Source organism: Macaca fascicularis, chromosome 1, assembly GCF_037993035.2.
Source record: "Macaca fascicularis isolate 582-1 chromosome 1, T2T-MFA8v1.1".
Lineage (NCBI taxonomy): Eukaryota > Metazoa > Chordata > Mammalia > Primates > Cercopithecidae > Macaca > Macaca fascicularis.
The window spans coordinates 171,120,683-171,132,928 of NC_088375.1; the positions used below are offsets into that span (position 1 = coordinate 171,120,683).

A 12,246-nucleotide genomic window follows, 5' to 3' on the forward strand; every position below is an offset into this window, starting at 1 on the left:
GTAATTTCTCCTGCCTGGCCACCGAAACTGGACGTTTGGTCCATGTAAAATCTACCCACGCAAACGTAGAGACTGAAAATAGACTAATGGCTGCTTAAGGCTGAAGGGGTAGGGAAGCGAAGGAGATTGGCTGCTAATGTAAGGGTTTTCTTTTAGGATCATGGAAATATTCTAAAGTTAGACTGTGGTGATGGTTGTACAGTTCTGTGAATATACTAAAAAAATATTGAATGATTCACTTTAAGTGGGTAAATTATATGGTATGTGAATTATATCTCAATAAAGTAGTTTAAGACTCTCACACAATGGCAATGTTTGTGCCTTGGTTCCTTTCTAATGTGGGGTTGGAATAACTGACAGCCAAGGTCTCTTCCAAAAATCTAGTTGCCCATATAAAATTAAGTTCTGTCTTCTCTCTGTAACACTACCACTTGAAAATGACAGTGATTTTCACCAAATTTGGAAGGAATGCTTAGGATAGTATAAACTATTGGTTGTTCCCCAACATCAATTCTCCGTTTCATTTAGTTTGTCAAATCCCCAATGTTTAGCTTGACAGATGACACCCAGAATAAGACTGATATTTCGCAGCACTCCTTGCTGCTAGAGGTGAGCTTGGCTAAGTTTTGATTAATGGGACATGAGTGCAATGGGTATGTTCAAACTCTGAGAAAGGTATGCCTTCCTCAATCTTTCTCCCCCTGCTGGCATGTTGACTGGCATGATGGTAAGGTGGTGGGCAGCCACCCCAGACCTAGATGAGAGCAACGCTCCAAGGAAGGCTGTGCAACAGAAGAACAGGGGCATGGGTACCTCTCCATAATGGAGCCACACATCAGCCCTGGACTGCCCACACTCAGGATAGGAAAGGAAGGGTTCCATTACTATCAACCTTTAAGCACTTTATTTGGAAACTCTGCTAACAGCAGCCAAACCTATATTTTAACAGAAAAGTTGGTATTCTGTACCAAAACAGCATCTAAAACATGTGGCATCAGCATGCTTTTTATGGCATGCAAAAATTTGTTGCCTCTGATAGCATGGGAGGCAGACCCCTGGCCAACCAAATTTGTAGCTTGAGACAAATGGTTGGGAGAACTCAGAACATGAGTGCTTGTTGACTACCCCTTGCTACAATAAAAAGGGGAGTTCAGGCAAGGGCTGGCCATTCTGCAGACAGAAATAAAGGCAGGTAAGGGCTTTAATGGGCTCTGCTAAGGGAATTTTTTTTTTTTTTTTTTTTTTTAACTGTGGCCTGCAAATGATGCTGCCCAAATCCAGGAATTTGTGGCATCGCAGAGTTGAGATGACAACTATTTGTGGAACCAATTTAAATCAGCTATACGGTAAACAGCAGGCTTAGCAGAAAAGGCTGTGTCTAAAATCTTTCCCAGGGCCAGATGCAGTGGCTCACACCTGTAATCCTGACACTTTGAGAGGCCGAGGCGGGTGGATTGCTTGAGCTCAGAAGCTGGAGACCAGCCTGGGCAACAGGGCAAAACCTAATCTTTACAAAAATACAAAAAATTAGCCAGGTGTAGTGGTGCATGCCTGTAGTCCCAGGCTGAGGCTCAGGTGGGAGGATCGCTTGAGCCTGAGAATTCGAGGCTGCAGTGAGCCATGATCACACCACTGCACTCAGCCTGGATGACAGAGTGAGACCCTGTCTCAAAAAAATAAAAATAATAAATAATAATAAATAAAATATTCCCCAGGATTCTCTGTCAGACAATGGGAACTAGCCCACCAGCAAAATCAGATTAAGGATACTGTCTTCATACTAGCCTATCTTTTCCACCTATCTCAAGGTAACCATCAGTAATAGAGAAATCAGGGGAGGGACAGAGCATCCAATAAATACAAGTCAAAGTTTTTAGGTTTCAAAACTATCTAGGTGAGAACTTTCACTGTGATTGCCAGCACATGGAACTGGTCAGGATAGGCCAGAAGCCTACTAAATTTGTGAAGGTACTGTACAGTGAAAGAGCCACGAGCCTGGCCTGCAAAAGTCACCCCTGCCTCTTATCCTCCAACTTTCATCAGCAGGAAGCAGGTTACATAAGCTGTACGGCCCTAAAAGGACTTTTAGGGCCTTCTCGAATGTCCACTGCTACACGAGCAGGTGGATAGAGTTCCTCCCTGAGGGTGGAACCAGGGTTCCCTGTGGACCTACTCCACTGCTGGGACAGGACTGTGATGGCTGGGGCCAGCACAATGCGACAATGTTAACACTACTATGGCTACTGACTGGTCCACATATGTAAATATACAACTATATCCCCTCTCTTTACACACACACACACACACACACACACACAGAGAGAGAGTTATGTAACTCTCTCCCTATATATACAGTTATACATAGTTATGTAGTGGGGACAGGGGGCCTGATAATTTGTCTTGAAGTTTACACAAGGAGCCACACATGGGCTTGATGGAGAGAACCATGAACACTGAGTACTGACTGGGTAACTGGAAGGAATTTGGGGTGCCTCCACTGGAAAGGAGTGCTGTGTTTCACGGGCACTCAAAGCAGCCAAGAACAAATTCATGTATTAGTTGCCAAAATAAACCATACGGTATATATGGACATGAAAACAAAATTTCACCTTCCCTGCATGCCCTTAATGGCAGTTTAAAAAGAAGAAACTTAACTTAAATCTGTGAAGATTCTTGTATAATATAGATGGTCCTATCAACCCAGCATGGTATAGATTGGTATTTCCCAAAATTGTTGTTTGGGATCCTTTTACAAACTCACAGGACTCACATATTAAAAGCTCTGGAACTCCTACTTAACATAGACCAAGCCAGTTTCTCCATGCTGTTAACTAGGATATTATAACAATCCCCAGAGGTACTTGCTCTGGGATATATTTATTTATGGAAAAGACCAACCAGATGAAATATCAGAAGACTGGAGTCCCTGTTCCAACACCATTAGCATACTGGACAAGTCAAGCAAATATTTCTGTCCTACCACCTATCGCATTTCAACCTTCAAAACACTTTGGGGTACAAATGGAGAAAAAAAGAACACCTTTCCAATATGAAAACATAATTTTCCAAGGGTTTCTGATTCATGATTAAATCTTTATTGGCATGACTTAACTAGCATTACTCACTGTGTTAATTCTTTATGCCTTGGGGAATCAGCTCAGTGGTGATTTGGAGAAGCTACGGGAAGGAGGACTTCTAACAGTTGAAGTTTAAAATACGAAACAAAACAAAACCCAGCTTATATCCATCCACATATCCCAACACTAAGCACAGCCTTCTCTCCCGTTCCAAACAACTCCCTATGCTGCCCCCTTGTGATTTCTTTCCCCTTTGAGGACCCCAGGGGAGAAAAGTCTCCACAGTCCTCCCAACTGAAGCCCTCGGCTAGCCATTACTTACTTAACACACTCAGGAGCCATTTTTCAAAGGTGGATCCCAACTGTGAGCACAGCTTCAAAGTCAACAGAATAACTGGCTATGTCTGTGTGGGCCTCAAGGGAACTTGGAGGAGAATAAAGGGATCAGTCCAAACTTTCCTGCTTCACTTTCTTAGAAGTGTAGCTCACTCAAATCATTCTCCTGAAAGCTCTTCTAAAGTCTGAAGGGATCCAGACTATACCACTGTGACATAAAAATTATTTTGAGCCGCAGTCATTTAAAAATGGGCTTTTTACTAAACTCCTTCATCTGTCTTAAAAGCAGTGTGCCCCAAAGGAACTCTGGAGTTTCACAACCAGGGAAGATCGACTCTTATTGCCATAACTAAATAGACACTGGCATAAAACTACAGTATCTCCTACCTATTCTCTTAAGGGCTGATATATCTTTCCTAAAGTCATGGTTTCCAGCAAACGCTCTTCTCCTCCTCCGCCTTCCCCTACTGAGATGATATATAGGCCCCCAAGTCTAACTGCCTCCTGTCACATTTTTCTGTAAACTCCCACAAATGTCTTTTTGTTGCTAATTTGTCTTTTACATTTAATTTGCAAGTCCCCCAGTATATAATCTAAGAGGGTAGATGAAAAGTTTTCTCTACCCTAGAGTCCAAGAGAGAAAAAAATTATTGTTAAATATTTGATCAATGCTGATTATACATCTTATTATCCCAAGATAAATTTATAATATAATAATACTTATAATCTATATGTAAAATGTCACAGTATATTGGGACCCTTTGTACAATATAATGTATGCTACATTTATATACCTGAGGCATAATTTTACAATATTAAATGATTATATGTGTTTATCTTTTCCATCTAACTCTTCCTGTGTCTGGAAGTCTTTTCATGGATATCTGCATGGCTCACTCCTTCACTTGATTCAGGTCTCTGCTCTCATGAGGTTTATCAGAGAGGCCTTTACAAGTGCTGCACTAAAAAGAGCAGCCCATCCTCTAATGCTGTCCCCTTTACTGGGTTTTATTTTTCTTCAGAGAATTGATCTTCATTTGACATGTTTATCATCTCTCAGGATCAACTAGAACCCCACAGCTCTGTAGAGCAGAAACTTTGTTCAATTCACTGTTGAATCCCTAGTTCCCAGAACCTAGTAGGTGTTCAATAAATATTTATTGAATGAGTCACTCTTTCTAAAACAGTAGAGCACTCTTCTGTATGTTATCTTGTTTACAAAACCAAAACAAAACAAACCCTTTATCTTAAAAAGGGAGAATGCTTTTTTTATTCTACAAAATTTCATTAGCATTAGATTTGATTAAAAAGAAAGTAAAGGAAAAAGATTTTTCACCAAGAGCATTAGTGAAGCCAAGAAAGAGAAACTCCCAAGCAAATTGATTTAAATATTTTATGTAACAAAGATAGTTTAGTGACTAAGTGCCTGGCTCTAAAAGAGTCCTGCCTATTCCCTCTTCCTCACCTCTCTCGGCAGGTCCCCCACCTGAAGGGCAGCCACTGTCTTCTATCGCACACTATCAGCTCTTCAAGACATAATTGGTTTTAGGTGCAGGCACTTCTTTCCCAATCCAAAATGTTCTCTCTCTCTGAGCTCAGCATGTTTTCTAATTCTGTTATTTGTATGTCTATGTGTTTCTTCTGTCTTATCTCCCCCAAAAGATTGTATGCTCCTGGATGGAAAGGACAATAGGTTATCCATCCTGGCATTCAGTGCTGATTCAAAATCAGAAAGTGTAAACAAGGGGAGAACAATTGTTCAAAGCCCACCATAATTCATTTTGTATTTATTTATTTATTTTTGAGACAGGGTCTTGCCATCCCCCAGGCTGGAGTGCAGTGGTGCAATCACAGCTCACTGCAGCCTCGACCTCGCAGGCTGAACGTGATCCTCCTACCTCGGTCTCTCAAGTAGCTGGGACCACAGGCGCCTGCGACCACACCAGGCTAAATTTTTTTATTTTTTGTAGAGAAGGGATTTCACCATATTGTCCAAACTGGTTTGGAACTCCTGGGCTCAAGTGACCCACTCAAGTGCAGTAAGCCACTGTGCCTGGCCCCACCATAATTTAAAAAGTGTTTTTTGTTTTGTTTTGTTTGTTTGTTTTAAAAGGTGGGGGGTGGTTACAGCATATTAAAAAGTAACTTGGCCTGGGTGCGGTGGCTCACGCCTGTAATCCCAGCACTTTTGTGAGGCTGAGGCTGGCGTATGACGAGGTCAAGAGATCCAGACCATCCTGGCCAACACAGTGAAATCCCGTCTCTACTAAAAATACAAAAATTAGCTGGGTATGGTGGCACGCGCCTGTAGTCCCAGTTACTCAGGAGGCTGAGGCAGAAGAATCACTTGAACCCAGGAGGCAGAGGTTACAGTGAGCCAAGATCCTGAAACTATGCTCCAGCCTAGGGCAACAGAGCAAGACACCGTCTCAAAAAAAAAAAAAAAAAAAGTGACTTGAAGGTGTTTCTCTGCCAAGTCATACCTGCCCCGGGGATATAAGGTTTAAAGTAAAGGTAGCAAGGTGCCTCCACCTAACTCCAACTACCCAAGAGTCCCAAAACCTTCCCCTTCCTGCTCAGTGTTCTTTTATCTCTTTCTCAGGAAATTGAACTCCTATAGCCAGAAACATGTTCCTTCAGCAGTGTTTGCAGATGGACCCCAAGAAAATTCAGAAAAGGGTGGTTTACTTCAAGTGGGAGACAGTGGAGTTCCTGCGCTATAAGGCGAAGTTTGCGAAGTCCCACTAGTTTGCTCTGAGAACATGAGACCCTCAACCTCTGGGTCATGTGTTTGAGGCCGATTTTGGTGCAGGCATCACCTGACACTAAAAAAGGATCCTTGTTTAGTGTGGGGGTTCTTAACTTGGGATGCTTACATCCCCTCCCCCCACCTCAAGACGTCCTTGGGTAGAATTCAATGGGGTCCACGAATATGAATGACAAAATAAACAAAACAATCTTTATTTTCACCAACATCTAACTGAAATTTAACATTTCCTTTTATTATAAATGTAGGAAGCAAACCACAGTATTAGTACTACTACTGCTACTATTACTACTACTACCTAGGAATTTCTCATCAATAAAAATTATATTTTCATATCCTATTTAGTTATCTCAAAATACTGAGATTGCAGATGTCTCAAAACATCATTTATACTCACCACTACTCTGAAGTAAGGCAGTATTAGATCCTCCACGAATCTTGCTATCTAATATGTCAGTAAAGAAGCATGTATCTTGATATATAACAAATCTGGTTTTCTAATATTTTGATTATACTTCAATACAATTTTGCTTCCTTTGCAATGCTTTGTATTTTATTCACTTAAAAATAAAATTACTCTGCCCAGGCACGGAGGCTCACACTTGTAATCGCAGCGCTTTGGGAGGCAAGGCCAAGGCAGGCAGATCACTTGAGCCCATGAGTTCGAGACCAGCCTGGGCAACTTGGTGAAACCCCATCTCTACAAAAAATATAAAACAATTAGCCAGGCGTGGTGGCATGCACCTGTGGACCCCAGCTACTTGGGAAGCTGAGGTGGGAGAATCAACTGAACCTGGGGAGACTGAGGCTGCAGTAAGCCACAATCGTGCCACTGTGCTGCAGTCTGAGCAACAGAGTAAGACCGTGTCTCAAATTTTAAAATATACATATTCTGAGGAGGGGCTCCATAGTTTCCACAGATGAGTAGCAAAGGAGTCGCTGACAAAAGAATCCCTGTAACTTGACAACAACAACAACAACAAAGAATACCCTACTTACAAGCTCCCACAAAGGCATTTATTTTATTTTGCTTAGGGTGGTGATAAATCATCCTTCAAAATATGCACACATTTATTTACTTGTGAGCTTAAACTCTCCTCAATTTCTAATGCTGGTCATTTGCAGATCATTAGACCCAAAAGTGATTTTTAGAGACCAGGAATAGTTTCAACTACAGAATTCGTTGGGATTCTCTTAGACTTTTCAGTAACATGGGCCAATAAATTCCTTTTTCACTTGGAGTAATCTAAGTAAGGTTTTTGTCATTTGTACCCAATTGGGTTCTGACTAACATGGAACCCCTCTATATCGGTTGGGGCTGTTGAGGATTAGAGGAAGGTGGGAGACCATCTGGGTGGCTAATACCTGCATCAGGTTGGATTAGTGTCCTAATACCAGCAAAACAATAACACACCTGTCATTCGAACAGTTTCCAAGTGAGGTACTTGTAAATATGTTGTTTCATCTAATCCTCACAACAGGCTCTCTGGGTATGTATTATTCCAATCTTTGCGGATGAAACAAAAAAAGATTAGAAATTTGTATTTGTTTCTAATCTAAACTCCCTCAATTTGTATTCATTCTGCCGAGAATTCCTCCTACCCGACAAACCCACTTTGGGAACTCCAACTCATTCTTTAAGACTCAATTCAGCTACCACTTCTCTATGGAGCCTCCCTCCCTTCATCTTTCCTTCCCAAGTAGTCATTGACATTAAAAACACCTGCATATCCCTCCATTACAACACCTGACACACTGTGCTGTCTGTTGACTCCTATCTACCATCCCTCCCAGACTATGTCTTTCCCAAGGGCACAAATATTTTATACCTCAAGTACAATGTCTGATACAAAGCAAACACATAATAAATGTTTGATGTGAATAAATTTATTGGTCACCAACTATATGCTGGCTTTAAATCAAGTGCTAGAATACAAAAGTGACCCACCGTTCAGAGCAAATAAACAAGAATTCATTGAATGCTACATAGTCCTAGGCATTGCAGATACAGGGAAAACAGGCCTGTCTTAAAGAAGCCTAATCTCTAGCAGGAGGCTGTGACATGTAAACAGATAATTTCACTAGAATTTAATATATCTATTCTAGAATTATCTATGGGAAAGGAGCACTTAATAGGTGGAAGAAGAGTGGTAGGGATGGGGTGTCAAGAAAGCTTTCTGAAGATGCTATCTGGACTCAATCATATCACAAGAGAAAGAGTAGCATATTAAAATCCCAGGTGAGTAGACAGAGTGAACAAAATCAGAGAACAAGCTGAGCATAGAAACCTAGGGAATAGGCCAGGCGCAGTGGCTCACGCCTGTAATCCCAGCACTTTGGGAGGCCGAGGAGGGTGGATCAGGAGTTCAAGACCAGCCTGGACAAGATGGTGAAACCCCGTCTCTACTAAAAATACAAAAATTAGCCAGGCATGGTGGTGCACGCCTATAATCCCAGCTACGAAGGAGGCTGAGGCAGGAGAATTGCTTGAACCTGGGGAGGCGGAGGTTGCAGTGACCTGATAGCGCCACTGCACTCCAGCCTAGGCAACGGAGTAAGACTCCGTCTCAAAAAAAAGAAAAGAAAAGAAAAGAAAAGGGAAGAAAGGAAGAAAGAAAGAGAGAGAGAGAGAGAGAGAGAGAGAGAGAGAGAGAGAGAGAGAGAGAGAGAAAGAAAGAAAGAAAGAAAGAAAGAAAGAAAGAAAGAAAGAAAGAAAGAAAGAAAGAAAGAAAGAAACAAACCAACCAACCTAGGGAAGAGTCAATGTGCAGCCCATGAAGGAACTTCCAAAAAGTGTGAGCAGAATCAGGAGAGTAAGCAAGGCCAAGGGAGGAAGAACTTTAAGAGTACAAAATCAGCAGTGCCAAATGCAGCAGAAAGGCCAAAGAAGATAAAACCGAGAGTGTATTCCATGGATTTAGCAACTGGCAAGTCACTAGTAACTTTGGCCAGAGCAATTCTACTGGAGTAGTGAAGGGGGCAGAAGCCAGATTGCAGTGAAATGGCGAGTAAACTAGAGGTGAGAATGAGAAATAGGAATGCAGAAAGCTTTTACAAAGGTTGGCTGAGAGAAAAGCAACAGGGCAATGGCTAAAGGGTGATGAAGTTTTAAGAACTTTTTTTCAGTCTTAACTAATTCTTTCCTTCCCACCCCACACTACTCCCAAATGGACAAATTTCCACCTGGCACCTAAAATTTCCACTCTGCTGTAAGCTCCTTAAGGACAAATCTTGTGTCTGCATCATCCTTTTAGTCCACACATTTCTCTGAACATGGTATTCAACAGGATCTGTTGAATGAATGAATGAAATGCAAATTCAGCACAGGTGGTAATGGGGAGATGAAGGGATCTACTGGAATACAGCTACTGTTTGTCCTTCTTTCATGGGAATTTGTGCTTGTCCGAAAATTCAGGAGCACAAAGTAGACAAATCCAGGCAATCTTCCCTCACTGATGCTTATAAATGTTTGGCCCGGGGAGGCAGATGTAGATAGGGCCCAGTTTAGATTTTGGAGCCTGGAAAACAGATCTTTGAGATCAAGGGTCCCTTCATTCTCAGGAGATGTTGAAGTTCTTGGGATTGGCAGATCTATATTGGACTCTTAGTGCTGCCATTATAGTTTTTGTAAATTATTTAACCTACCTAAGCTTCAGTGTTCTCGTTGGCAACTTGAAGATACCCACAATAGCATCTGCCTTATAGAGCTGCAGGAGGATAAATGAGACCCAGAAATGAAGTGCTTACCATGGTGCTTGGCAAATAGTACTCAATGTCAATAATATAAGATAAACAAAGTACTATTAAAATGAATAGAAATATCCATTTCAGGGGATGCGTTCCAGAAGAATTGGCCATAAGTCAAATCTCACTTAAAATATAGGAAGAAAACTTGGTCCTCTGACTCCTTAGAAATGTTTTACAAAAGTAAGTGAATAGCCTCAACTTATCAATCCACATTCTCTTTTTTCTTTTCTTTTCTTTTTTTTTTTTTTTTTGAGATAGAGTCTCACTCTGTCGCCCAGGCTAGAGTGCAGTGGCGTGATGTCAGGCGTCCGCCACCACATCCGGCTAAGTTTTGTGTTTTTAGCAGAAACGGGGTTTCGTCATGTTGGCCAGGCTGGTCTCGAACTCCTGATCTCAGGAGATCCACCCGCCTCAGCCTCCCAAAGTGCTGGGATTACAGGAGTGAGCCACCATGCCCGGCCCCACATTTTCATATATCAGATTTACTGAAAAACCTTTTTTTAAAGTTTCACCTATCCGAGTGGACCCGCCCAATCAAGTCAGTTAATGTTCCTTGGCCCGGGGCGGAACCAAGGTGTTGCGTTCATTTCCTGGCCTGCCACGACTGCTTGCTTGCGTAAGGGCGCCTTTGGGTATGTTGTTGCCATTCTAATGAAAATTCAGCTCCAGCCCCGTCGGTGGAACAGATCCCGGGCACCACTGGGCAAAGACTAGATTTTTCAAAAGCCTGCCCCCCTGCAAGCAGGCCGCGTAAAGGGCAGGAGTTCGGAACCAAGGCAAACTCGGGGGCGGGAAGAGAAGCTTGGCAATCGCCTGCTGAGATCTGCCAGCCTGACGCCCCAGGGGGATGGGTGCTCTCGCCACCCTTGCCCCACAGTGTCGGGCTCCGAGCCAGCGGGAAGCGCCAGTCCCAGCCGAGAATAGCAGGGGAGCGGGCGGGATGCGAGGGGGCTCTGGGCGAGGCGGCGGCTGTCTAACCTTTCCTGCTTAAGGCGACGGCACTCTGCGTCGTAACCGTATCTTCCCGGGTGGCAAGGTTAAGGCAAATGTCAGAGGCCTTGGGAGGGGCGGGGGACTGGGAGAGGGAAGGCGGCGGGCGGAGACAGAGGGTCGGGCGGGCCTCCCAAGGTCACGCCCGGCTCCGCGCCCGTGCCTCCCCGCCCCCCGGGAGTCAGGCGAGGAGCTCTGCCGGGTCCCACGGCCGCTTTCCCCAGCCTGGCTACCTCCGTCGGGCCTCCAGGCCAGAAGAGCGAACGCGGAGGAGGGGGAGGAGGGGGAGGTGGAGACCAGGGCGACCGCGCGGAAGCGGCCAGCCCCGAGCCAGGGAGGGCGCCGCAGGCCGCACGTCGCACACGCGCCAAGGGGCACGGCGGCGCGGGGCCGCGCATCCCTTACCCCGTTGGCGGCGGCGATGCGGGCGATGAGCTGGATGGCCTCCTTCATGTAGAACCGTCCGTCCCCGCCCACCACCAGCGTGGCCTCCTGCCGCTGCGCCGGCTCCACGGTGGAGATGATACTCTGGATGAAGTTCTCCGCGTAGTTGGCGCTGCTCTGGAACACCTTCACCCGCTTCCGCAGCCCGCTCGTGCCCGGCTTCTGGTCCGGGTACGCCTGGGTCTTCACTGTCACGATCTTCACCATGGTGGCGACTTGCTGCCGGGGGTCAGAGCTGCTGACTCGGCTGGCGGAGGGGCGGCCGCGGCTGGGGCTGCAGCTGCTCTGGGGTGAGGGCGCGGCGGGTGGGGGCTATGCCGCACTCTCGGCCGGCGCGTGGCCCTCCTCCTTAAAGGGACAGGGGACAGTTCCCTCCCTCTGCGCCAGCCCACCTCCTGGCAGGTCAGGCGGGAGGGGAAAGGGGAGCGCCCTCTCTAGGCCTCCTGTGAAATGGGTGGAGCCTTACTGATTTACTCTCCCCTTCGGAATCCTATCCACTGTAAAAAGAGGCCCGCAACTCCTCCCCTAAGTGTTGGGGCAGAGGTTGGGGTAGGAACCCGGTCATAGGGCAAGGACGTGAGGCAGGGTGGAAAAAAGTATAAAGTAGAATGATTTCCAGTGGTTTGGCGAGTGCATCGTATGTAAGTAGCTTTCTGGAAACCTGTTGGGAGGGACAGAAGTGCCAGCCCCAGCTCGATTTCATGAGTCCTAATTCTTTCTGTTTCTCCCTAAATGTGAGGGCATTTCAGTTCCGTAAAGGAATCGACTCCAAAGGTCTGATGTGACTTACTGCTTTCCATGTGTTTCCTGCTGCACCACACACTTGGCTACCACTGGTGACGGTGACTTAGCTATGACTTACTGAGTGTAGTGTTTCTAAACCTT

The 12,246-nt window shown here is 44.9% G+C and overlaps 1 protein-coding gene across 3 annotated transcripts in view; it reads right to left on the bottom strand.

Annotated features, from left to right (window-relative positions):
• The window catches only part of PGM1 (phosphoglucomutase 1), a 65,842-nt gene extending 54,194 nt beyond the window's left edge, over positions 1–11,648 (bottom strand). For all 3 annotated transcript variants that reach the window (XM_074004945.1, XM_045369714.2, XM_065521223.2), the window contains exon 1: positions 11,323–11,648. In XM_074004945.1, coding sequence (XP_073861046.1) covers positions 11,323–11,568 — 246 coding nt within the window. In that variant the 5' untranslated portion in view covers positions 11,569–11,648. The remainder of the gene's footprint in view (positions 1–11,322) is intronic.
• Between the last annotated feature and the right edge of the window lie 598 nt (positions 11,649–12,246).